This window comes from Dryobates pubescens, chromosome 4 (genome assembly GCF_014839835.1).
Source record: "Dryobates pubescens isolate bDryPub1 chromosome 4, bDryPub1.pri, whole genome shotgun sequence".
Classification (NCBI taxonomy): Eukaryota; Metazoa; Chordata; class Aves; order Piciformes; family Picidae; genus Dryobates; species Dryobates pubescens.
This window is the reverse complement of record NC_071615.1, coordinates 25364573-25391427: the sequence shown is the minus strand read 5'-3', so window position 1 is coordinate 25391427 and position 26855 is coordinate 25364573. Positions and strand designations below refer to the sequence as shown.

Genomic DNA, 26855 nt, shown 5'->3' with positions numbered 1-26855 from the left:
CCCTCCCATTCCAGCTAGTATCTGGGTGTAAAGTCCTGCCAACTTCCCCTTCATTTTCAAAACTTCTGCTGCCAAAGCAGCAGCTGTTTTGATGGTAAAAGCAAAATGTTTTGCACATGCAACCCTTGCCCTTTTCAAAACCTTTAGTAATGATTAATTCTGTATTACATTTTCACAACAGTAATGATGCAGAGGGACATTTGGTTGTTGTAGGAGAGAACTGGGTCTGCCAGATCAGAATAAAACATCTACAGCCTAATTTTCTGATGAAAGAAATCTGTAGTGGCTTAATCTAAATTTAGTCTTTTCAGGCAACTATCAGGAGAAAATACCCACGCAGTTAATCAGCTTTGCTGATTAGAACAGACTAAATTTTAGTTAAGAAAAAAAATGCCCTTTGGCAGGAGGTAAGTAATTGTTTTCATGGAAACATAAATAGCATATTAGCAGAGTATTTGGTCCAGAGCAGATCTTTATTTATAAACCTACACAATTATTTGGGAGTAGTTTTGATGATCTCTTGTTGCATAAAGGCACAGGAGTTTATCATCTGTTTTTCAGTCTATGGATGGTACAAACACAGGGGTAGTTTGGAGGGAATTGCTCCTCTTGATGCCATTTACTTGAGGCTAATGCAAATCTGAGTTTTGTTCCAGCAGTTTTGGCAGGCAGTAGGATTTTACTTTAATCCAGGTTCCTCTAAAGATTCAGTACCTTACAGGATCAAAGCCAGGGCTAGAAAAAGAAAGGCAGGCAAAGACTCAGAACATCTCAGTTTGAATTTTTACAGTGAAAATCTGTCTTATATAATAAATCTATATGTGGTGGGTTCATTTAGGGGGCACTCACTCCAAGGAGGACATTGAGGTTCTGGATTGTGCCCAGAGGAGGGCCACAAAGACGGTTAAGGGTCTGAAGAATAGGTCTGGTGAGGAGCAGCTGAAGGAACAGGGGTTGTTTAGTCTGGAGAAGAGAAGGCTGAGGTGAGACCTTCTGTCTCTCTACAATTCCCTGAAAGGAGGCTGGAGCCAGGTGGAGGTTGGTCTCTTCTGAGTAACAAGTGATAGGAGAGGAAATTACCTCAGGTTGCACCAGAGGAGGTTTAGGTTAGATGTTAGAAGAAACTTCTTGACTGAAAGGGTTCTCAAAGACTGGAACAGCCTCCTCAGGGAGGTGGTTGAATCCAAACCCCTGGAGGTGTTTCAAAGAGACAGAGATGTGGTGCTGAGGAATGTGATTTAGCACCAGGCTTGGTACAGAGAATGGATAGAATCAATGATCTAAAAGGCCTTTTTCCAAGCCAAGTAATTCTATGACTCCACAATGAACACTGAATTTCAGAGCAGTCATTCCCTTATTTCGATCTCTTTTGGCACTTTTTTTGCTGTTTTACACCGGACAAGGGACTCAGGTTCTCCGTGCTTTAGCATTCAAATGCCTCACTCATAAAACCACATAATACTGTTTTACTGTGGCAGTTTCCTAGCGTGTTGGGGATCTGACATTAGTTATTTTGCTAATAAAAATTCTACAAAGAAAAGAAAGCGAAGCTCTAAATTCTGTGCTATTGTCAAGGAAAAAAAAGCAGACGCAGTCTTTAAATGCCTGAAAGCCAGAAGCATAAATATTTTCAGTGTCAGAGTTTTAATTCAGACAGGTCTCATGCCCTACCTTTGAAAAGTTTCTTTGCTTTTTTAACCCATGTCAGCATTTGCGTTAAGAAGGGTACATTAAAAAAAGAGCGACCAGCAGATCAAGGGAAGTTTTCTTCCCTGCCTCTACTCTGTCCTGGTGAGACCACACCTGCAGAACAGTGTCCAGTTCTGGGCTCCCCCAGTTCAAGAGGGACAGGGATATTACTGGAGAGTCCAATGAAGGCTATGAGGACAATGAAATGACTGAAGCATGTGTTTGATGAGGAAAGGTTGAGAGACCTGGAGCAGTTTACTTTGTAGAAGAGAAGTCTGAGAGGAGATCTTATTAATATTTACACATCTTGTTAATATTTACACATACATTAATATTTATTTATTTATTTAGAGCGAGTGATTGCCCATTGGAATGGGCTGCCCAGGGAGGTGGTGGAGTTGCCACCACTGGGGGTGTTTAGGAGGAGACTTGATGGGGTGCTTGGTGCCATGGTTTAGTTGATTAGATAGTGTTGGATGATAGGATGGACACGATGATCTTGAAAGTCTCTTCCAACTTGGTCTGGTCTATTCTATTCTATTCTATTCTATTCTATTGTAAATATCTGAAGGGCAGGTGTCAAGAAGGAGACAGTCTCCTTTCATTGGTGCATTCAAGGGGCAATGGGTACAAACTGGACCACAGGAAGTTCCAGCTCAACATGAGGAAGAACTCCCTAAATATACTTACTGACATCAACTGATAGTTAAACTAGTTTCTGGTGCAGCAAATTAACTCAGAAGGTTTTTATGGCCAGGCTGGATGTGGCTCTGAGCAACCTGATATAGTGTGAGGGGTTCCTGCCCACGGCAGGGGGGTTGGAACTAGATGATCCTTGAGGTCCCATCCAACCCTGATAATTCTATGATTCTGTATGTAATTAAATCTACAATTGATACTGTCTTCATTGTTCCCCACCTGCTTTTACATGGACGTAATCCATACTGAAGCCAGAATGTGTTTGCAGATCACGCATGTAGGTTTTTGGGGTGGTTTCTGTCATTGCTGTATTCTTACATTTCACCACCCAGATGAAGTTGATTCACCTAGAAGTAGCTCAAACTTTTAAATCTTGGTTACACATACAGGGCAGAAGTCTCTACACACATGAAAGGGAAAAGTTTCAATACATTATTTCTGTTTTACCAAGATACAGAAACCCCTCTCTAAGGATACTGCTGGAAGCTATGCTTCTGATGGTAGCTTTTCTTCAGCTTTTCTTCAGGTCTGGTGACTTTCATCCAAAAATCAGGTGTTTGCTTGCTCCATTTGATTTTAAGTCTTCATAATTCTCAGCCTTTTCCTTTTATGGGACACAAGATTGTTCCCACTTTAAATCGATCATTTCCTGAAGTCAATTCTTGGCTGTTGAAGTCACTGGAAGAAGTCCTGTGGTCTGAAAGACATATCATGGATCTAGTAGATTATAGATGCCCCAAACATTCTTAGTGCAAGGAGAAAGAAAGTAAAGTGGTCTTCCCTGTCACCAGAGTAGATCAGTGTAACTGGGGTAAATACAAGAGCCTGACAGACTTATACATTCATCTCTCAGTTTCTGTCACTGGTTTCAAAGATGCTCACAGTGGCAAGCACTTTCCATGTTGCACTGATGGAATCAGAGTAAAAATGGAGATGAGCAAGAAATTCACAAGACTCTGTTCCACCAGACATTTTTATTCTCTGCTGCTTTTCTGCTCTGACAAAATCCAGTATTGTAATGAGTGCTGCTAATAAAACTAGCCTGGCATTTAACATGACTCTTATAGTAGAAGACATAAATACCACTCCAACATTCTCTGCTACCATAGCATGATTTCTTGGATCACTACTTGCAGCTGATACTTTGCAAGGCAAAGGACATTTTGGGTATGTCCCCCATGAGAAAAAAAATCAAAGTCCACCCTAACGTATTATCTGCATTATGAGCAGACATCCTCCTAACCTTTCAAGAGGTTTTAATTATAATGAGAAGTAATGCATAATGATAATTATAATTTCACATTTATTACCCTCAAAAATGCAATTACCATTTAAAACACACAAGCACAACAACAACTGCATGTTTGTTTCATGATTTACAGTGAAGGCAAAACTTCCTTATCATCACTTTTTCACTTCTTTTTACAAGCCACTAAAAAATAACAACTCTGCTTTTAAAACTATTTTTAAATATTTATCTCTAAATCTTCTCTCTTTTGTTTTTCTTTTTTTTCCCCTCTTCCTCAGTGTTTTCCAGGGTGCCTGACAATACAAATTCGTACCATTTTGTGTATTTTTATTGTGATCTTAATATACTCTGTGGCTCAAGGATGTGTGGTGAGTATTTAAACCAAATACCACTTGGGTTAACTTTCTGTTTAAAGAGCAACCTGGTGTAGATCTATTAACCACAGCACATATTCTGGGCTGCTGAGTTTCTACTCCTTTTATTATTCACACTTGCAGAGCATGCTCCTTCAAAACTAAAGCCCTTTGCTGTAATTTGAGCTTTCACTGCCTGAGTCAGTGTTGAATAAGTATGGCATGGCTTTTAGCAAATGACACAGGTAATGTCTAGTCAACACCTATAGACCTTTCTATGTCAAACAGTATCACTCAGGCTGCTGATGTCATGTGCTTCATGGCTGATGAAAAGCTACTCATAAGCCAGTAATGGTTGCTTGCAGGCCAGAAGGCAAGCATGTCCTGGGTTGAATCCAAAGAAGTGTGACAAGAGCGATGAGGGGTGAGATTCTGCTACTCTACTCTGCACTAGTGAGACCCCACCTGTAGTACTGTGTCCAGTTCCGGGGCCCCCAGCATAAAAGAGACATAGGGCTGCTGGAGAAGGTCGAGAGGAAGGCCACAAAGATGATCAGAGAGCTGGAACATCTCCATGGGGACAGGCTGTGAAAGTTATGGCTGTTTAGCCTGGAAAAGAGAAGGTTCTGGAGAGAAGTTTTAGAGGTGTTCCAGTAACTCAAAGAGACCTAAAAGAAAGCTGGGGAGGGGATTTTTACAAGGGCTTGTAGTGGTAAGACAAGAAGCAATGGCTTTGAACCAGAAGAGGAGAGATTTAGACTGGATATTAGGAAGAAATTCTTTACAATGAAGGTGGTGAGACACTGGAACAGGTTACCCAGGGAAGTTGTGGATGCACCCTTCCTGGAGATGTTCAGAGCCAGGCTGGATGGACCTTGAGCAACCTGGTCTTGTGAAGAGTGTCCCTGGCCATGCCAGGGGGGTTGGAATGAGATGGTCTTTAAGGTCCTTTCCGACCCAAACCATTCTATGGGAAAATTGCTTTTAAATGTTCAACTTACTCACTAGTTCAATAGCTAATCTTTCATGATGGATGAGGCAACCAGTCAAACAACTTGAATTATTTCCATGTGGCAACTTTTAGAATGTATTTCTGTGTAATAACAAGGGGGTATTGTTAGTGTAGGCAGATCAGAAAAGGTAAGAAGATCTTGAAGTATGGAGGTTAAGGTATGGGGAGCACTGAATAACGACAAGTGGTTCTTGCACTGTGATAACTTCCACAATCCATCAACAGGTGATGTCTAGGAAGATCCTCTTGTATGGACTTGCTCAATCCTTCTGAAATTGAGCTTCTTTTACTTTCAAATAACAGCCAGTTCTACAGGGTGGACTTGAATGTCAAATGGGATTTAAAGTTCCAGCTAAGTGTTTGGCATTCCATTGCCTTGTCAAATTCCTAGTGCTCAATTTCAGCATTTTGGCTGCTAATGCTGATGAATTAAACATGTTAAGGTTCCCAGAGGAAAGAATCCACACCAAAATAGTACACTAAACACAATTGGAAATGCTGAGGAGGCAGATGTCTCAAATCGTGCCTCTCTGTGGGATTCTGGCCATGTATTCCTGCCAGTAGGGAGACTGATTTCATCAGCCATCCACAGTGCTGGCTGGGATGCCAACACCCTTACTCTGGATTTTCTGTATTCACTCATTCCCTGGACCTGCCCTGAGAATACCTACCAAGCTGATCCCCGTGTACTGAATGGGCAGAGGATCCCTTGACATTCCAATGTTGTGAGAGGTACCAAGAATTACTGATGTTCAAACATTTCTAGGAATTCCTGAACATCAACTGTGTGAGGAACCCAAAGCCCTGTAGCACACAGACATACATGAAGTCCTTAGTGTGCATGGAATCATAGAATGGCAGAATTATAGAGTGGTTTGGGTTGGAAGAGACCTATAAGATCATCTTGTTTCAACCCTCTGCCATGCTTATACTAGACTAGGTTGCTTAAGGCTGGTCTTGAACACCTCCAGGAGGGGGGCATCCACAGCTTCCCTAGTCAACCTGTTCCAGTGTCTCACCACCCTCACTGAAAGAATTTCTTCCTAATATCCAGTCCACATCCTCCCTCTTCCAGCTTGACCCTCAATCCTATCACTACAAGGCCTTGCAGAAAGTCTATCTACAGCTTTCTTGTAGCCCCCTTCAGGTACTGGAAGGCCACTAGAAGGTCTCCTGGGAGCCTTCTCTTCTCTGGGCTGAACAACCCCAACTCTCTCAGCCTGTACCCATAGGGAAGGTGCTCCTTCTGATCATCTTCATGACCTCCTCTGGATGCACTTCAACAGTTCAATGTCCCTCTTATGCTGGGGACCCCAGAACTGCAGGTGGGGTTTCACCAGAGTGGGGCAGAGTGGCAGAATCACCTCTCTCATCCTGCTGATCATTGTTCTTTTGATGCAGGCCAGCATACTGTTGCCTTCTGGGCTGGAAGCAACAATTGCCAACTCACATTGAGTTTTTCAGAAGCCCAGATCGCATGGAGGTGTGCAGTACCTCCAGGCTAGCTAGCATCTCAGCAAGTTCTGTCTTTGGAACTGAGACAAGTATTATGACAGCTGGAGCCTTTGTGGATCAGCCCCCATAGATGTGACACTGGGCAAATGGAAAAAAGCACCATTGTTGCTACTTCCAGACAGTGGAAATGAGAGGCATCATAAGGTCCAAGGAATTGTTAAACACTGGCTGAAGAAGGCAGATTAGAATTTTGAAATTCTGGCCCCCAACAAGGCAGTGATTATTCAGTTACACCTCAGAGTGGGTCACAAATAAAACTTTGTCCTTTGTTGAAGCGAAAAATGACCTGTAACCATTGGAAATTTTAGGAGAGATGTTTAATGGGTGGAAATCATTCGATCCTGCTGTGTAATGCCTCTAGCATTCTCAGCTAGTAGAAGAGCTAGGTGTTGAGGTTTCACTCTCAGTGGTAGAGCAGATGGTGTTTTCCTGGGTGGGTTGCACATCATTTACAAAGCCCTCATGCCTGCCTGTGTTTTCAGAGGAGTTGAGTATGAGCAGCGTTTTTAAAGGTCTTGAACATAATCACATTAAACGGATTTTTCTCCCTCACTCTTTCTCATCTCTTTTCGTAATGTCAGCCATTAGGAGTTTAACTCACATTTCATCAGTTTTGTCTCATCTTTTAAAATGACTACAACCCTCTGTGCAGGCTATTGCCTCATCACCTTTGGGGTTGTCAGTTATTTTACAGCATGCTATAAAATGCCATTATTGATGGTTAGGGTGAAATCAGGTCTAATAGCACACTTCAAAAGGGAAGCTTAAGTACAGGGCATGGCTTATGGAGCAGCGCTGTTGAAATCAATTTCTCACTACCACTCCATTCTCCCCTTTTCTGCTCTTGTCCTCTCCCTTCATAAAGGGTGACAGCTGAAGTGCAATTAAAACTGGAGCTCTAAAGACTTGCAAAATTCACCAGCAGTTCCCCTCTTCCTTGGGTAACAGTTCTGAGATGCGTTTGTGACATCAGCTTTGGAAGAAGCAGGTTACATTTCCACACATTTCCCATAAAAAATGCACTAAAACTATTTTATTTTATTTTTAAATTTGCCAGTCCAGGGAGGAAATTGAACTCCTTGAACCACTGCAATGGCAGGGATAACTACTGATGAGGAACCTCTAGGAAATTTGAATGCATTTAAATGGATTGGAATCAGATGTGATAGCAGAAGTATCTCAAAGGTGGAGAAAAGATATTATTCATGTTTAGCTTCTCAGAGTTTAAAATAAGGGTTTGTTTTTGTTTTGTTTTTTATTTGATTAGTTGAAACAGATACAATCTTCAAGGTCAATAAACCAAAAATTTCTTCCTGTGCTCTGTGCAAGAACCTTTCACACCAATGTGGCCACCTAAAATATCTGCTGGTGTTCCCTCACCGTGCAGGAATATGTTGGCTTGAGAGTCTTTTGGTTTCGAGCACTATTCAAATTGTTCTGCTGAGCCCAGACTTAATTGGTTGGCTTTAATGGCATCTAATGAGCAAAGTGTCTCCTGCCTCAAGCTGAGTAAAGTGCTACAGGGAAAGGAAAGGGATTTTACTAGAGCAGTGAGCTGGATGGGAACCCTCGAGCCATAATTTCACAACTGGAACTTAACTCAAGGCAGTCCCCATAGCAGCTGCATTTCTCTTTATTTCATATTTAACTTTATCCCTTTCTCACCCCTTTTGTCTTTTCCAGGTTGGCTGCATGCCTTGGGTGTGGAATACCAATTCCAGCAGTTCCATAGTTATCATTTCTCCTGGTGGAACAAATAAAACCATGAATGAACTTCCATGCGACACAGCCCACTACGCTTTCCTCTCCTGCGTGGTGGGGACTCTCACCCTGGCAATATTTCTACGTGTATCTTCCTTGCCAAAAATGATTCTCCTGCTTTTTGTTACAATTTTGTACATAGTTATTCTGGAACTCAGTGGTTACAGAAAAGCAGTAGGGTAGGTATCTTGCAAAGTTAAATCCAAGGGGTATTTCTCTGTAGCAAGCCACAGCACTGACTGCTCACCTGTGAAGTTTTAAACTGGAGCAGGGTAGGTTTAGGCTGGACGTAAGGACAAAGTTGTTCACAATGAGAGTGGTGAAATACTGGAGCTGGTTACCCAGAGATGTGGTGGAGGTCCCATCCCTGGAGACACTCAGGGTTAAATTTGATGGGGCCCTGAGCAACCTGATCTAGTTGAAGGTGTCCCTGCTGACTGCAGGGGGGGTGTTGGACAAGATGACCTTTGAGGGTCCCTTTCAACCCAATGTGATCTGTGAATATGTGATTCTGAGAACTGTCCTCTAACTTTCAGTGTTGTTTAGGGCTACATACTCAACACACCGTAAAAACTTCTTCAGCCACCTTCTCCTCAGTGGCTGTAGGACCTAGTAATATCCTCCAACAGGAGATCAGCTTTTAGGAACTAGCTACTGTGGACTCATGCTGATGTACCTTAGCTGAATACACTGCAGCCTACGCACAGCATGAAATAGAAAAGCAGAGGTGAAAACTTCACTTCAAGATTTCAGCAGCCCTCAACCAGTTCCAGTTTCATTCAAGCTGCCTGATTCTGTGGTTTGATAGTTCCTAATTAAAAGCATGCACACACATTACAAAGACCTCAAGGAGCTGAAATGTTGATGTGATGCAGTGATCAGATTTACTGTTGCTCATCTTCCTGCTTGTATGACCCTTGATTAAAGGGCACCCACATATTCCAGACTGAAGTTCTGATGTTAAACCTGTGCAGTCTTACAGGAGCCCTGCTTTAACTCATTTCCTTTCCTTTTATTTTTAAGGGGTGGCTCCTTTTATATGCGTGGCTATGAACCAATACTAGCCATTTTGCTATTTTCATGTGCTTTGGCACTGCATTCCAGGCAGGTGGATTTGAAGCTGCGTCTGGACTACCTCTGGGCTGTGCAGGTAAGTCACAGGACTTTTCTTCCTCATATCCATGCACACAAAACAATGCCTTGCAGAAAAGAACTTGGGGGTGCTGGTGGACAAGCCAGCAATGCACACTTGCAACTCAGAAGGCCAGTGGCATCCGAGGCTGCATCAAAAGCAGTGTGGCCAGCAGATGCAGAGTGGCAGAATCACCTCTCCTACAAGGACAGGCTGCGAGAGTTGGGGCTGTTCAGCCTGGAGAGGTGAAGGCTCCAGGGAGACTTTAGACCTGCATTTCAATACCTGAAGGGGACCTACAGGAAGGCAGGCAAGGCACTGTTTAGAAGGGCTGTTAATGAGGGGCAGTGGTTTGAAACTGGAGCAGGTAAGGTTTAGACAGCACAAAAGGAGGAAATTTTTTACAGTGAGAGTGGCAAAATACTGGCACGGGTTGCCCAGGGATGTGGTTGAGGCTCCACCCTTGGAGACACACAGGGTCAAACTGGGGAAGAACCACCCCATGGATCCACACAGGCTGTTGGTGAGAAGCTCTGGGGAAAAGGACCTGGGGGTGCTGATGGACACCTGAGCTAGCAATGTGCCCTTGTGGCCAAGAAGTCCAATGGCATCTTGGGGTGCATCAAGAAGAGTGCAGCTAGCAGGTGGAGGGAAGTTCTCCTTCTCCTTTACTCTGCCCTGGTGAGACCACCTCTGGACTACTGTGTCCAGTTCTGGGCTCCCCAGTTCAAGAAGGACAAGGACAGGATACAGAAAAGGGCCCCAAGGATAATGAGGGAAATGGAAGATCTCTCATCTAAGGAAAGAGTGAGGCAATTGGGCCTTTTTAATCTGGAAAAGAGCAGATTGAGAGGGGTTCTCACAAATGCTTACAACTAGGATAGATTAGAATAGAATAGAATAGAATAGAATAGAATCGAATAGAATCGAATAGAATAGAATAGAATAGAATAGAATAGAATAGAATAGAATAGAATAGAATAGAATAGAATAGAATTAACCAGGTTGGAAAAGACCTTCTAAATACTTCAAGATTGGGTGTCAGAAGGATGGGGCCAGTCTTCTTTCACTGGTGCACAGTGACACAACAAGGGGTAATGGGCACAAAATTTAGTTCCACCTAAACACAAGGAAGAAAAGCAGCATTCAAACACACAAACAAACAAACAAACAGATTTAGAAAAGTGATTCAGTTTCAATTCAAGTGAATCTTATTTCTGTGCATCCAGGTTACATCACCAGAACAGAGATAAACCAGCATGATTTATGTACCTCATGAGGACAAAACGCATTATTCTGACTGATTACAAGTTGTTGAAACCTTTATATTTGTGCTTCCTGCTCTCATGTCAGGGGTGTTAGAGGTTCTTGTTGATTTTGCTGGGATTTTTTTCTGTGTCAAATGTAACCTTTTTGAACACCACAGGATTGCCAGAAAATATGTGTTGGTTGCTGTTATGTGGGGTTTCTGGAACAAGCAGTGGGAGGAGAGTTTAATTTTTGACACAACACTGTTGAGTAATTGAATGTGCCTCATATGACAGTAACAGGAGCATTTTCTGATTGATAGCCACCTTTGCTTATGCAAATTATTCAAGAAAACCAGAAGAAAAAATAAATAAATAAAACCCCAACCAACAACAACAAACCCAAACCAAACCAACCAAAACATCCCACAAAATCCCTGAAACAACAACAACAAAAAAAAAACCACGCCAAAAACAATCAAACAAACAAAAACCCCTAGCAATACAAGGGAAGGGTTGCTGTCCAGAAGGGCTGCTACAGGCTTGAAAAGTGAGCCCATGCCAAACTCATGAATTTGGACACAAGGCCAAGTGCAAGGTCCTTGGGTCAGGACAATCCCAAGCAAGCTGGGCGAAGAGTGGCTCAAGAGCAGCCTTGAGGAGAAGGACTGGAGGGTGTTGCTTGCTGAGAAGCTCAACATAGGCTGGCAATAGTTGCTGGCAGCTCAGAAAGCCACTGTGTCCTGGGCTGCATCAAGAGTGACCAGCAGGATGAGGGAGGTGATTTTGCCTCTCTGCTCTGTGCTTGTGAGGCCTGAAGTGTTGTGTCCAGTTCTGGAGCCTTCAAAACAAGAAGGAATTTGAACTTCTAGAGCAGGTCCAGAGGAGGCCACGAAGATGATCAGAGGGCCAGAGCACCACATTTTCCCCCTTCTATGGGGACAGGCTGAGAGAGTTGGGGTTGTTCAGCCTGGAGAAGGGAAGGGTCCAAGGAGATCTTATAGAGAGAAGTCTTCCAGTACTTGAAACAGGCTACAGCAGAGCCAGGGAGAGAGTTTTTATAAGGGCTTGTAATGATAGGGCAAGGGGGGATGCCTATGAGCTGGAAGAGGCTAGATTTAGGCTGGGTATTAGGAAGAATTCTTTCCAGTGAGGGTGGTGAGACTGGAACAGGTTGCCCAGGAAGGTTATGAATGCGCCCTCCCTGGAGTTGTTCAAGGCCAAGATGGAGCCTGTTCTAGTAGAAGATGCCCATGCCCTTGTTAGGGAGATTGGAACCAGATGGTCTTTAAGGTCCCTTCCAACCCAAACCATTTTATGATTCTATAGTTCTGTGAATAAATTTAATAAAAAGTAAACCCCCCCTACAAATGGAGCAACACATTCACCCAGGATTTGTTGGGGGGGTGGGGAGGGTGCAAATAGAAATTTTAATATAATAATTATATAATAAATACTAATTATACCAAAGGAATAATAGCATAGCAATTATTAAAAAAAAATATATATAAAAACTTCCAGAATTAGAGAAGTTGTGGAGAATGCAGCCCTGGACCTATTCAGAGACAGGCTGGATTTGACCTTGTGTAACCTGATCTAGTGGGATGTTTAGCCTAGAGAAGAGGAGGCTCAGGGGAGACCTTATTGCTGTCTACAACTACCTGAAGGGTGGTTGTAGCCAGGAAGGGGTTGGTCTTTTCTCCCAGGCAAGCAGCACCAGAACAAGAGGACACAGTCTCAAGTTGCACCAGGGGAGGTTTAGGCTCGAGGTGAGGAGAAAGTTCTTCACTGAGAGAGTCGTTCGTCATTGGAATGGGCTGCACAGGGAGGTGATGGAGTCACCATCCCTGGAGGTGTTCAAGAGGGGATTGGATGTGGCACTTGAAGCCATGGTTTAGTCATGAGGTGTTGGGTGACAGGTTGGACTCGATGGTCTTTGAGGTCTCTTCCAACCTTGGTGATTCTGTGTGTGATTTTGTGTGTGTGTTTCTCTGCCCATGGAAGGTGGGTTGGAGATAAATATGTTTTTTTAAAGCCACTTCCATTGCAAACCATTCCATGATTAATAGGACTTTGATATAAAGTGTTATCACTGTTAAATGTGCTGCACACACTAAAAATATTGTAAAGGAGGTGGTGCTAATAGTTGCAAATCCTGCCACATATTCTCTCAAGAACTGGTTGAAAGCAGAATGAAGTTGATCTTTAAGGTCCCTTGCAACACAAACTAGGAAAGATTGTACCTTCTTTAGGGAATACCAGGATATAGAATCATAGAATCAACCAGGCTGGAAAAGATCTCAGAGATCATCAAGTCCAACCTATTACCTAATACCTCACACCTCATGACACCTAAACCATGGCTCCAAGTTCCACATCCAATCTTTTTTTGAACACCTCCAGAGACGGTGACTCCACCACCTCCCTGGGCAGCACATTCCAGTGGCAAATAACACTTTCTGTGAAGAACTTTCTCCTCACCTCGAGCCTAAACTTCCCCTGGCACAGCTTGAGACTGTGTTTGTTAATCCATGACATTTGCAAGAGGTATGCATTTTTACAGTCTGAAGGAGAGACTTGCCAGGTAGATAACCAAAAACCTGGCCCTGCAGAAGCAATGTGATGGTCTCTTCTCCGGGGCTTGAGTGCCACCTTCAGGTACAAAGATGATGTTTGTGCAGCACCAGTGCTTGCCTGCTTTTTAGCTGTATCTTGAAACCAGGCATTTTCATGGGGTAACTCTTCAGTCAGTGGTTTTGCTAGAGGTGACACAACAGCTTAGACTGATTCCTGAGCAGAGGGTGTGGAAATTAAAAACAAAGCCAGCTTCTAAATGGTGCAGTTCTGCAAAGCCAGGCAAAATGTCCCAGCAGCCCATGACTACCAAACAGGTAGAAAGGAAAAGCAGAATGTGAAAAAGGACAGGGTTTATTCCTATATATTGCCTTTCTTACTTATTTTCACAATAATCTGCCTTAGTTTTCTAGCCAGCAGGTGCTGGATAAACATCACGTTGACTGCTTTCCTTAAGTAGCAATTGCAACGGGGCCTCCAGTACAAGAAGGACAAGGGCATGTTGGAGTGGGTCCAGAGGAAGCCACAAGGATGATCAGAGGGCTGGAGCACCTCTCCCATGAAGACAGGCTGTGAGCATTGGGGCTGTTTGACTTGGAGAAGAGAAAGTTCCAGGGAGATCTTAGAGCTGCACTTAAGCATCTGAAGGGGTTCTATAGGAACGCTGAGGAGGGACTGTTTAGAAGGACTTGTGGTAGGACAACAGGCAGTGGTTTGAAACTAGAGCAGGGTAGATTTCAGTTGGACATAAGGAGGAAGCTCTTTAGAACAAGGATGGTGAAATACTCTAACAGGTTGCCCAGGGAATGTAGACATTCAAGGTCAAACTTGCTGGGGCCCTGAGCAACCTGATCTAGTTGGAGGTGCCTCTGCTTATTGCAGGGGACAAGATCACAGAATGTTAGGGGTTGGAAGGGACTTCTGGAGACCTTTGAGTCCAACTCCCCTGCCAGAGCAGGACCATAGAATCTAGCACAGGTCATACAGGAATACATCCAGAAGGGTCTTGAAAGGCTCCAGAGAAGATTCTGGGGAGCCTGTTCCAGTGCTCTGTGATCCTTACAGTAAAGAAGTTCTTCCTCATGTTGAGGTGGAACTTCCTGTGCTGTAGTTTATATCCATTGTCCCTTGTCCTATCACAGGGTACAAGAAGAGGCTGTCCCTTCCTTCCTGACACCCAGGCCTCATTTATTTGCATACATTTGTTAGATCCCCTCTCAGTCTTTTCCTCTCCAGACTAAAAAGCCCCAGAGCTCTCAGCCTTTCCTCATAAGGAAGTGCTCCAGTCCCTTAATCATCCTTGTAGCCCTCTGTTAGGCTCTCTTAAGTAGATCCCTGTCCCTCTTGAACCAGGGAGGCCAGAACTGGAGGCAATATTCCAGGCAGGTTCTTAGCAGGGCAGAGTAGAGGAGGAGGAGAACCTCCCTCAATCTGGACACACTCTTTTTAATGCACCCCAGGATCCCATTGGCCTTTATGGCCACAAGGGCACATTGCTGTCCCATGGATAACTTGTTGTCCACCAGGATTCCCAGGTCCTTCTCCATGGGGCTGCTCTCTTGCAGATTGCCTCCTAACCTGTACTGGTGCAGTTTATGACTTCTTCCCAGGTGCAGGACTCTGCACTTACCCTTGCTGAACCTCATTAGATTCCTCTTTGTCCAGGTCTCCAGTCTGTACAAGTACTGCACAGCCTTCAGATGTCTCAGCCAAGCCTCCCAGTTCCATATCATCAGCAAACTCACTGAACAGACTGTCTGTCTGTCCTGTCATCAGTGTCATTGATAAAGATGTTGAACAGGACAAGACCCAGCACTGATCCCTGGGGGACTCCACCAGTTAGCTCTCCAGCTGAACTTGGCACCACTGATTACCACCCTTTACACTCTATTGTGTAACCAGGTCCTAATCCATCTCACTGTCTGTCTGCCCTTCTATCCTCGCTCACAAGGGCGTTATGGGAGTGTCAAAAGCCTTCCTAAGGTCAAGGTAGACTACATCCACTGGTTTCTCTGCACTTACCCTTTCAGTTATGACATCATAGAATGCTAGCAGATTAGTCAAGCAGGATTTCCTCTTAATAAATCCAAGATGACCTCTGAGGGTCCAACCCAATGCATTCTGTGTGATTCTGTGTGGTTCTGTGTGATTCTGTGAATAGGGGCAAATAGACAAAGGTTTGGATGCTGTTTTGCTGTCTGGACAATGTTTCCACCAGGAATCTAAATACCTGTGAGCTGTGCTATTTTAATCTTCTTTCTCTAGCCTCAAGTACTCCTCCCTTCTCAGTGTCTGTTTTGCCTGGGAAAGGCTGCTGCCCACACATCTTTTTATGTCAGCTGCTCAAAGAATAAGCACCAGGAGTTCATGACTCACAGAAGAAAATACAGTTTTCAATGTATTCCCCTGAAGGGCAGAAAGAGGAAAGCTGGGGAAAGGTTCAGAAAATACCAGTAATTGGTTTATTTCCTTTCCCATGAGCTCTATGATGTGAGAGATTTAGAAGACCTCACAGATGAACATGACCACCATCCCTGGAGGTGTTCATAAAGGGATTGGATGTGGCACTTGAAGCCAGGGTTTAGTAGTCATGAGGTGTTGGGTGACAGGTTGGACTTGATGATCTTTGAGGTCTTTTCCAACCTTATTGAGTCTATGATTCTATGACCACATCTTTCCTTAACTTGCCTTTCAGTCCTTATCTTCCCTTGCAAGAGACACAAGGAGATCTTTCCTCTTTCCCCAGGCAGCTCCTGAGGAGTTACAAATATGAGATCTGTCTTAGGCAGCACATGGTGAGAGGATGGACACTCAGACTCTATGCAGGAGTAGCAGAGAAGACACACTTCATGTTCCCAGCAGATATTTCCAATAAAGGCAAGATGTTAGACATTTGGTACATCTGAATAGTCTAAGTGCAGTTCATGCAGAGACTCAGACCATGATACCAGCAACAATCTAGAAGCAGGAAAAATTTTGTCACTGAAAGAGTGGTCAGGAATTGAAACAGGCTGCCCAGGGAGGTGGTGAAGTCAACATACCTGGAGGTGTTCAAGAAACATGTGAACATGGCACTTTGGGACATGGTTTAATGGCTATGGTGGTCTTGGGTTGACAGTTGGACTCGGTGACCTTGGAGGTCTTTTCCAACCAAACCAATTTTATGATTCGATTAACCCAGCTTGTAGCCTAAGCTAATATGCTTTGCTTTTCAACATGACATGGTCCTTACCCATGAGCAGACTTGTCATTTCGGAATGTTTAGGGTGGTCTAAGTTGACCTGCATTCCCCTCATTCTGCTCTTTGCATAATTTGTCTTTAATTAAGGTTTGCTACCACTACCAGCTGTGGTGTTATTCAAGGGCCTTCCATGACCTTTGTGGCTTTCATCCTGCTCCTGGCAAATGAACCTTCTCAGAGTCAAAAAAAGCAGTTTAGAGTTTAGCATCCAAAGACTGAAAAAGCCACTTGCTAGGTGTGTTGGAAATGTAGAACTCTACTGTGTTTATAAACAATGATAACATTCTTGATGCTTTTCTACACTCTTAGACGATTTGGCCACCCATTCAGTCATGACTTTGGTGGTTTGGTTTGAGCCACTAGCTCAAGCCAAACACTCAAGAGATCTATTCTCAGCCTCTTAGTCATGACTGTGGTCCTATAATTGTGACCACTGTCACATCCACAGCTGAACATATGGGTGTGACACCATAGTGTCACTGCATTTCTCTCCCAATAGCTTCATGACCATATTGAAGGGAAACAGACAGGAGGAGAAAAACCATCACATGCCTTAAAGCTCTGTTAGAAGGAAACAACCAGAAAACCAGCAGGCTAGATTTTTCTTTCTCATTTATTTTATGTTGGCATACTAGATTTGTCTTTTTATTCCATAGAAGCATAGAATCTATAGGGTTGGAAAAGACCTCAAAGATCATCAAGTCCAGCCTGTCACCCAAGACCTCATGACTACTAAACCATGGCTTCAAGTGCCATGTCAAATCCCTTTTTGAACACCTCCAGGGATGGTGACTCCACCACCTTCCTGGGCAGCACATTCCAATTGCTAACAACTCCATTCATCAAAGGCTAGACAGAAGTCCAGCAACATGACCAAGGTCACAACAGTCTGCTTCAGTGCTGGCAGTTTTGTCTTTGTTCTGTGGCTTGCTCTGAAACCTTTGTTATGAAACATACACAACGGTAGGAAAGAGCGCATGTGGCTGGAGAACCTTCTCGGTCATATCTTCCCAAGTGAACACTTTGGTAGCAAAGAGGAGTATGGGATTTAAATAAAAGGTGGTTGTTTGGTTTTTTTCCTAAATTTTGTCATGGAAACCAAAAAGATAGGAAGGCAAGAGGTGACTGGTTTTCTTCTGCTCAGGAATGGATAGTGGTACCATGCTTCTCAGTGGTGCCCACTGATAGGACAAGGGGCAATGGGCAGAAATTAGAACCCAGGAGGTTCCACCTCAGCATAGGGGGAAAAATTCTTTGGTGTGAAGATGCTGCAGCCCTGGAGCAGGCTGCCCAGAGAGGTTGTGGAGTCATCTTCTCTGGAGAGATTCCAAACTCACCTGGGCATTTTGATCCTGGGCAACCTGCTGTGGGTGACCCTGCTTTAGCAGGGAGGTTGGACTGGATGAGCTCCAGACGTCCCTTCTAATCCTCACCAAACTGGGATTTTGTGAACAGTATGTGGACTTTGCAATTGATCAGAATAGAAAGTTCTAGATAGAGAAGAGACATCAGCAAAGATTAGAGTAGATTCTTCATTGGTTTATGTGAGTGCAGTTTCTCAACAATGTCTGAGAATTTGGCTTGAAAGTATTGTGCTGACATTGGGATGTTGGCAGAAGATTTGTGCTACCATTGTGTGACTGTGACTGAAGAGATGAATGATATAGTACTGATCAAATGTTTTCTAAATGAAATCAGAATCATAAACTCCCTGGGCAGACTGTTCCAGCCTTTGAGAACACTTTCAGTCAAGAAGCTTCTTCTAATATCTAATGTAAATGTGGGGCCAAAAGACACTCTAGCAACAAGGAACACATTCTGCAGGAGTAGTTTTGGTGAAGAGTCAACTAAGGACTAAGCTGGAATTTACAAACCTAGGATTGCCAGCTGAGATGTCTAGAGATTCAGTGTGTTTCCAGTAAAGGGTGTGATGTTTCAAATTCTTTCCTAATTTGTGAGTCTCCCTAACTCCTGCAAGTCAAGATGCTTGTAACAAGCCAGCAGTGTCATGAGTTAAGGTCCTCAGCTGTGTCAGCTTTGAGGCACCCATGCTGAATGCTGTCACTCACATGAATGACAGAATTTCTGTAGCTGTTATACAAGGGGAAACATTTTCATGACTAATTAATGTGCTTTACAAATAGTATGACATAATAATTTTAACTACCAGAGTAAATAAACCTACCTCTAGGCAGGTAAATGATTTTTTTAATGGAAATACTGTATTTCAATTGCATATTCTCCTTAAAAATACTCAATTCTCGAACCTGTTTCTCAGTTGAAGTTACTGTCTTGCCAGGCTGGCTTCCATTACACAGCAAAATGATGCAGGTTTCCTTTAAACCCTGGTGATTGTTCAGGCTTCTTTTGTTTGAAAGGTGGATCAAATCTGTTAAGTTTTAGGTTAGATATTATGAAAGAGTGGTTAAGCCCTGGAATAGGCTGCCCAGGGATGTGGTGGAAACTCTGTCCCTGGAATTGTTCAAAACAGGTGTAAATGTGGCTCTGAGGGACGTGGTTTAGTACTCCTAGGTTAATGGCTGGACTCCCAAGCTGCTCCAGGGGAGGTTTAGGTTGGATGTTAGGAAGAAGTTCTTCATAGAAATAGTGATTGGCCATTGGAATGTGCTGCCCAGGGAGGTGGTGGAATCACCATCACTGGAGGTGTCTAGGAAGAGACTGGATGGGGTGCTTGGTGCCATGGTTTAGTTGATTAGGTAGTGTTGGATGATGGGTTGGACCAGATAATCTCAAAGATCTTTTCCAACCTGGTTTGGTCTATTCTATTCTATTCTATTCTATTCTATTCTATTCTATTCTATTCTATTCTATTCTATTCTATTCTATTCTATTCTATTCCATGATCTTGGAGCTCTTTTCCAATCTTAATGATTCTATGATTCAGATACTGCAGTCACTGTCTCCACCCACATGGGAAGTAATTGGAGTCTTAGGACAATGTGACTTAAGGGGATTTCTCTAGCTTTTTACTCTGTACAAACATCAAATCATAGAATGTTCAGGGTTGGAAGGGACCTCTAGAGATCATCAAGTCCAACCTCCCTGATAAAGTAGAATCATCTAGGGCAGGTCACACAGGTGGGTTTTGAAAGCCTTCAGAAAAGGAGACTCCACAACCTCTGTGGGCAGTCTACTTCAGGGCTCCATCACCCTCACAGTAAATAAGTTTGTTCTCATATTGGGGTCCATCTTGTTCCTGTTGTTCCTTGTTCTATTACTGGGAACCATTGAAAAGAGACTGGCCCCTTCATCTTGACATCCACCCCTTAGATATTTATAGACATTGATAAGGTCCCCTTTCAGCATTCTCTTATCAAAACTAAACAGTCCCAGGTTTCTCAGCCTTTATTCACAGGAGGAATGTTCAAGTCCCCCAGTCATCCTTGTGGCTCTGCATTGGACTCTACACACACTGCTTTGCAGACATTAGTTTGCTCAGTTTAATATCAAAAGACTAATTAAGAGAAGCTGTTTGATGGCTTCAGCTGATTATACTTTTTTGCCTTTTGGAAAGGTTTTTCTTTTCCTCTATCCCCACAGGCAGAAGAAGAGAGGGATGATATGGAGAGAGTCAAGCTGGATAATAAAAGAATTCTCTTCAACCTGTTGCCAGCACACGTTGCACAGCACTTTCTGATGTCTAATCCAAGAAATATGGTAAACCAAGATAAAATTTACATGCATACCTGGTGATGTTGTGTGGCTGTGACCCTGAGTAGCTTGGGTCATCCTTCAGCTGTGTGTTTTCAAGACAGGCTTGGGTTTACACAATTGTACTCATGTTAAAATAATGGTTCTGCAAATGTGTGTCATCCAGAATTAGACTGAGGCTGTTTCTTCTGCTGGGGGAATTTTGTGTCACTTACCATCCATGCAGCCAAGGATTTGCATGCAAATCACTGAGTTTTTTGATTATTTTTTTTAAACACTGAGATTTATCACAGCATTTCATGAGTTCAGTTTGATTTGGAGTGATGAAGTGTATGAACTGCCAGATACTTCCATATGGACCACTCTAGTTCTGGAAATGTGCTGACATTACCAAAATCCAACCATTTAAAGTTGAGAATCGTAGCTATGCAAGGAAGACTTGGAGGCTTTTAACATCAAAGCCTGCAGTGATTAAATAAGTTGGTTCAGGAAGCCCTTCCAGTGCAGCAGCAATACCTGGAGCACTGGAGTGACCCTAATGGCCACAATACAGCATTTGAATCAATGTATTTGAACCATGGTTTACTTCCCATGAGCCTTCCAAGTTCTTAAGCAGAAATTTTACTGTACAGGAGTTCGGGGAGGTGGCTGAATCCCCGTCCTGGGAGGTATTTCAAAGAGGCAGAGATGTAGTGCTGAGGGGCATGGTTTAGACTTGGTAGAGTTAGAGAATGGTTGGACTCAATGATCTTCACAGCCTTTTCCAACCAAAACCATTCTATGACCCTTTGATATTGGTAATGTTGAATAGAGGACTTGACAACAGAAGGAAAGACGTGAAGGAGCGAGGCCCAGGTTTTGTGCTGCAGGGTACAATTTTTCCATCTCCTGTTTTGACTTATGAAGCAAAATTGAGAAAAGGCATTCATAGTCCTCATACAAAAAGACTTCTGCAACTGTTAAGACTTTCTACAAAATTTCTACTCACTGTTTCCTCATCTAAGCAGACAAAAAGACTGAGGGGCATTTAAACGAGTCTAGTACTTTAGGTGCTAATTTTCTTCTGTATTATTGAGTGGAGAGATCTTTCAACATCTTTCTCCTTTTTCCATAAGTCTGGCTTTCTTTCCACTGAAAATGATGGCTTTTGTCCTAGCTGTTTCTTAGCAGCAGAATAGGTACCAAAATAATGACGCCTGGTTTAGATTAATCTTCTGAAATAAAGATTCTGTCTGCTCATGAACTGCAGGACCTTTATTACCAGTCATACTCACAAGTGGGAGTGATGTTTGCTTCCATCCCAAACTTCAATGATTTCTACATCGAGCTGGATGGCAATAACATGGGAGTGGAATGTTTGCGCCTGTTAAATGAAATTATTGCTGATTTTGATGAGGTAAGGTACAAAAGCTTTGTCTCTGGACCATATCAGTTCTCCCAAATTGCTATTAATGCAGATGATCTCTCACAACTCAGCGTATCCTGAAGTGCCTAATACAAAAGTATTGTAAACTTCCTGTTTGCTTGTAGTTGGTGTCCCTCTGGGCTTTGGCTTTCAGGCACATGAGTCTCACCTCAAACTCTAATATAGAAAGAGGATTAAAATGTGAGTTAATGGATGCTTTTTTTCCAATGATCTCAAAGTGGACAAGCCTCAACTTACCAAAAAATAATGTGGCTTAATCAGCTTGCACACATTGTCTGATAACTGTGGTTACTTGTCTAAAATACTATGTAATATTTAACAGTTTTATGTTTTAAACAAAGCTTATGGACAAAGAATATTATAAGGACATAGAAAAGATCAAGACAATTGGAAGTACATATATGGCGGCTGTGGGACTCGTACCGACTTCAGGAACCAAGGTAAGATGATTTTACATGATGGCACTTTGTGGAAACGCCATTTTCCTTCAGTTTCCAGAGGATCACCAGAAACAGAGTTAACTCTCTGTGATTGTAGATAACTTGTATGACCTTACCACAATTTCAATCTAAAAGTCAAAGAACAACTGAAGCCCAAAAGAAAGAAACCTGCAATCCATGTGGCTTCATCTGGGATTTCATTGTCAGCAGCCCTGCGCTTTCTGCAAATTGGTGTATAAAGCTCCTAAGTCAGAGTGGTACTGGTTAAAACCTACTATCTCAGATGATGTTGCAAGATGCTGGGAAAGGGAGACTCTAGGTGCTGCAAAACTAAGACAAGAATATTCAAGTGTGATTTGTTTGTTTCAAATATTAAAATATAAAATGTCTTCTCAATGGTTGTCAATAGCTAAAGGGCAGATGTCAAGAGGATGGGGCCAGATTCTTGTCAGTGGTGCCCAGTGATAGGATAAGGGAAAAGGGGTACAAACTGGAAAACAGGAGGTTCCACCTCAACATGAGGAGTGTTGTGAGAGTACCAGAGCCCCGGAGAAGACTGCCCAGAGAAGTTGTGGGGTCTTCTTCTCTGGAGACATACCAAACTCACCTAGAAACTGTAATCCTGTGCAACCTTCTGTGGGTGACCCTGCTTTTAGCAGTGGGCTTGGACTGGATGATCTCCAGAGGTTCCTTCCACCCCCACCATGATGACAATCTGTGAAATCTAGGCTCAACCTACAATAAAAACAAACAGCCTTTCCCAACACCCATCATGGACAGGAACTCAGTGCTAGGTATATTGCTGCACTTTACACTTGCTCCACCAAATCAGCTCTTTGCCCTTCTTTTTACTCCTTTAGTTATTCATCAATAAAAAATGTCAAAGTAATTTCAGATCAACCCCCACCTGGCTCCAACCTCCTTTCAGAGAGTGGTAGAGAACCAGAAAGTCTCTCTTCAGCCTTCTTATCCTCAAGCTGAACAACCCTGGTTCCCTCAGCTCACTTCACGAGACATCTGTACTCAGACCCTTCATCGACTTTGTTGCCCTTCTCTGGACCTCCTCCAGCACCTCAGTGTGCTTCTTGGAGTCAGGAACCCAAAACTGAACCCAGTATTTACAGAATCATGGGATGGTTTGGGTTGCAAGGGACCTTAAAGATCATCCAGTTCCAGCCTCCCTGCCATGAGCAGGAACACCTTCCACTAGACCAGGTTGCTCAAGGCCATGTCCAACTGACCTCCAGAGAGGGGGCATCTACAACCTCTCTGGTCAACCTGTTCTGGTGTCCCAGCACCCTGTTCTGGTGCTCTTTCCAGCACCCTAGAAAGAATTTCTTCCTAATATCCAGTCTACATTTCCCTTCTTCCAGCTCAAAAACATTTCCTATCATCCCATCACTACAAGCCCTTGTACAAAGTCCCTCCACAGCTTTCTTGTAGCTCCCTTCAGGTACTTGAAAGTTGCTCTAAGATCTCCCTGGAGCCTTCTCTTCTCCAGGCTGAACGGCCCCAACTCTCCCAGCCTGTCCCCAACCATGTATACAGTTTAGCATTGACAGATAATGCCACAAATGCAAAAAGGACCAGGAGATGGCCTGTGAGCTTCCTAGCAACAATTCTCCTGGTTATGTAAATAAAAAAACAAAGCCACACAGTAACCAACTGTTAGAATCATGTTGTGGTATATCACATGCAACTGATTTTCTGGCCTGCAGGTCATTTGCAACTGCTGCTTTCCTTTGTGCCATTCCTAGAAATCTGCACGTTACTCCCAAAAAAAAAGTACTTTTAAAAAGTCTGTTTACACTGAAATGTTTGACTCTGGGGTCCCAGAGACAGGAAAAAACCAGAAAGATCCTTTGATTTTTGCTCTGAATGTGATCTCAGGCAAACAGGCAGCGGCATACTTGTGTGTCTGCTATAAATGCTCTTTGAACTATCATCCTGAAAACAAGGGTGTTATTGGGTAACCTGGGCAGCATACGTTCCAAAACCTAAACATGTTTGTCTCTTGTATTTTATAGTTGCTAACTGAAGGGTCAGCTGAGTTAGTCCAGGTCTGGAGATACTGCTCTGAGCTCATGAGAGGAATGCATTTTAAACCACTGCACGTGGTCTTGTACAGGATTCTGGCTTTCCCTGAAAACTCAGGGCAATTTTGGATCTTTTCTGTGGAGGCAAAAATTATTTAACATTCTGTACCCTTTTACCTTGACTTTGGGTTCCTGCTCTTCTGTGGTCTCTTCCCACTGTTCATGTGATTCTAGAATCACAACTTTTTTTTTTTTTTGGTTGGAAAAGGTCCTTAAGACCATCAAATCTAACCATTATCTAACTCTACCAAGTCTGAAGCTAAACCATGCCCCTGAGCACCACATCTCTGCCTCTTCAAAACACTTCCAGGGATGGGGATTCAAACACCTCTCTGAGGAGCCTGTGCCAATCTTTGAGAATGCTTTCAGTCAAGAAGTTTCTTCTAACATCCAACCTAAACCTCCCCTGGTGCAACTTGAGACCATTTCCTTCCATACTATCACTTGGGAGAAGAGACTGAAACCCACCTGGCTCCAATGTCCTTTCAGAGAGTTGCAGAGAGCAATGAGGTCTCCCTTCAGCTTCTTCTCCGGACTAAACAACCCCAGCTCCCTCAGCCTCTTCTCACCAGACCTATTCTCCAGACTCTTCACCAGCTTTGTTGCTCTTCCCTAGACATGCTCCAGCACCTCAATATCCTTCTTGGATTGAGGAGACCAAAATTTAACCCAGTACTCAAGGTGTGGCCTCACCAGTGCTGAGCCCAGGAGGACAACCGTCTCCCTTGTTCTGCTGGTGACATTCTTGCTGATCCAGACCAGGATGTTCTTAGCCTTTTTGGACACCTGAGCACACTGCTGGCTCATGTTCAGCTGATTGTTGATCAGTCCCTCCAGGTCTTTCTCTGCTGGGCATCTTTCCAGCCCTAAGCCTGGAGTGTTCATGGGGTTGTTGTGACCCTATTGCAGAATCCATCAGTAAACCTTCATAAAATTGGCCTCAGGCTGTTGATCCAGCCAGGCCAGGTCCCTTTGTAGAGCCCCACTACATTCAAGTGCAAGTAGAAATTACATACATCGTTTTGGCAGTTTCCCACCAGATTTTCAGCATACAGTCACATATTAGCAGCCTGATGTTCTTGGGTAGCTCACTGTGTGTTGACAATCACTGCCAGCCTGATGGCAGTTCCTGGGCTGCCTCATGAAGGCATGTGTGTCCATGGGCACCCATAAGAGACTCAAGTGCTTCTGGTCTCCCCTCTGCTAGGTATGTCCTGTCTTCTTCAGAAAAGCTGGCACAGCCTTTCCTTGCAAGCCACCAATTTCATACTATGTTGTTGACATGGACAGAAGGCAATGGATGGGGTTAACTGTGCTCTTAATTTGGGATATTTACACACCAAAGAACTCAGTGCCCTCACCAAGTTCAATATTTAAAGCCCTTATTTTGCTGGACTGTTGTTTCTGCAGCTTGACTTCAACAGGTGACTACAGTAAATGCCCATTGCCTCTGTCAGAGTGGCTTTGCTGTGATGCTCTGGGATGTCATTCCAGTAACTATTCCTCTGATGTTTAAATAAATAATTGCTTGGCAGTTACACCATCAGGGCAGCACGCAAAACAAGCTCTTTTGTAGATCTTTTGCACAATACCAGCTCACTCTGTGTGTGGAGGCCTTTGAAATTCCATTGGTGAATCACCAGGGTCCTGATTTCACCAGGGCCTTGATTTCACCAAGGTCCTGATTTCATCAGGGTCTTAACTTTGAGGTGCTCATCAGTGCAGCTTCAATAGAGCTTCCCAGTAATTCTTCTGTGGGGCTTATGTCACCTGCAGTGCACCTGGCACCTGGCACCTGGCACCAGTAGTCAATCCTGCAACTTTGAGGGGCCCTGCAGGGGTCTTAGACAAGATGACCTTTGAGGATCCTTTCCAACCAGAAGGGCCTATGATTCTAAATCAAAGCACTCATCAGGCAGTAATTTCAAGATAAGGGACATAAAGAAGTTTAGAGGGCTAAATAAAACTATACACTCCTCCCTCCCTTCTCTAGACTTTCAGTATTCATCTTTTCTGTTGGAGGTGTAGTCAGCAGCTCTTTAAACTTAATTCTTGTTCTTTCTTTGTCTTAGTAAGGCTGGAAAAGAGTAGAGCAAGTTGATACTGCAAGAAACAGAATGCCAGAAACTCAGGGAGGTACATAAAAATATCCTTCCTAAAAACTGGGACTGGTCCAGGGATGACTTCCATCATTTTCTTTCTGTCAGCACTTTGCTGTAATTGTTAATTTCCTAGCCAGGTGAAGGAGCGCTTTAAAAGTGACTTGAACAAAGCAAACAGCTACCTGGTTCTCAGGTTGCTCAGCCACTGTCAGATGCTCCATGCACAAAATCTCACTGTCATGGTAAAAAACCCAGCAAGCTCTCATCTCATGCCAGCTGCCACAGCCCTCTTGTGCAACACTACTGAAGCCAGACTGCCACTGACCCCATATTTCTTTCACCATATCCTACCTTTAGCCCACTTTCACTTTGCAAACTGTTCAAGAATTCATGCCTATTGTTCAAATCAAAGCACGACATAAGAGCAACCATACAGAGCCATGTCAAAGGTCTGTTCTAGTAACCTGTCTTTAGCTAGTCAAGGGTAGCTCAGGGGAGAAAGGTCAGGAGTCACAGAACAAACATGTCAGCCTTTCTTTTCCACTTTCTAGTGACACACTGCTTGAGAAATTCTGGAGCAGCAGAGAACGTCTTACTTCTTGATAGCAAATGTTTCTTCCATGAGTTTCATCAATTATCATAGAATG

The 26855-nt window shown here is 43.4% G+C and overlaps 1 protein-coding gene across 1 annotated transcript in view; it reads left to right on the top strand.

The window, feature by feature from the left end:
- ADCY1 (adenylate cyclase 1) overlaps positions 1-26855 on the top strand; it is a 158668-nt gene that overhangs the window by 126465 nt on the left and 5348 nt on the right. The window contains exons 12-17 of the mRNA XM_054160964.1: positions 3916-4005; positions 8201-8457; positions 9302-9428; positions 20034-20150; positions 21394-21540; positions 21912-22010. Coding sequence (XP_054016939.1) covers positions 3916-4005; positions 8201-8457; positions 9302-9428; positions 20034-20150; positions 21394-21540; positions 21912-22010 — 837 coding nt within the window. The remainder of the gene's footprint in view (positions 1-3915; positions 4006-8200; positions 8458-9301; positions 9429-20033; positions 20151-21393; positions 21541-21911; positions 22011-26855) is intronic.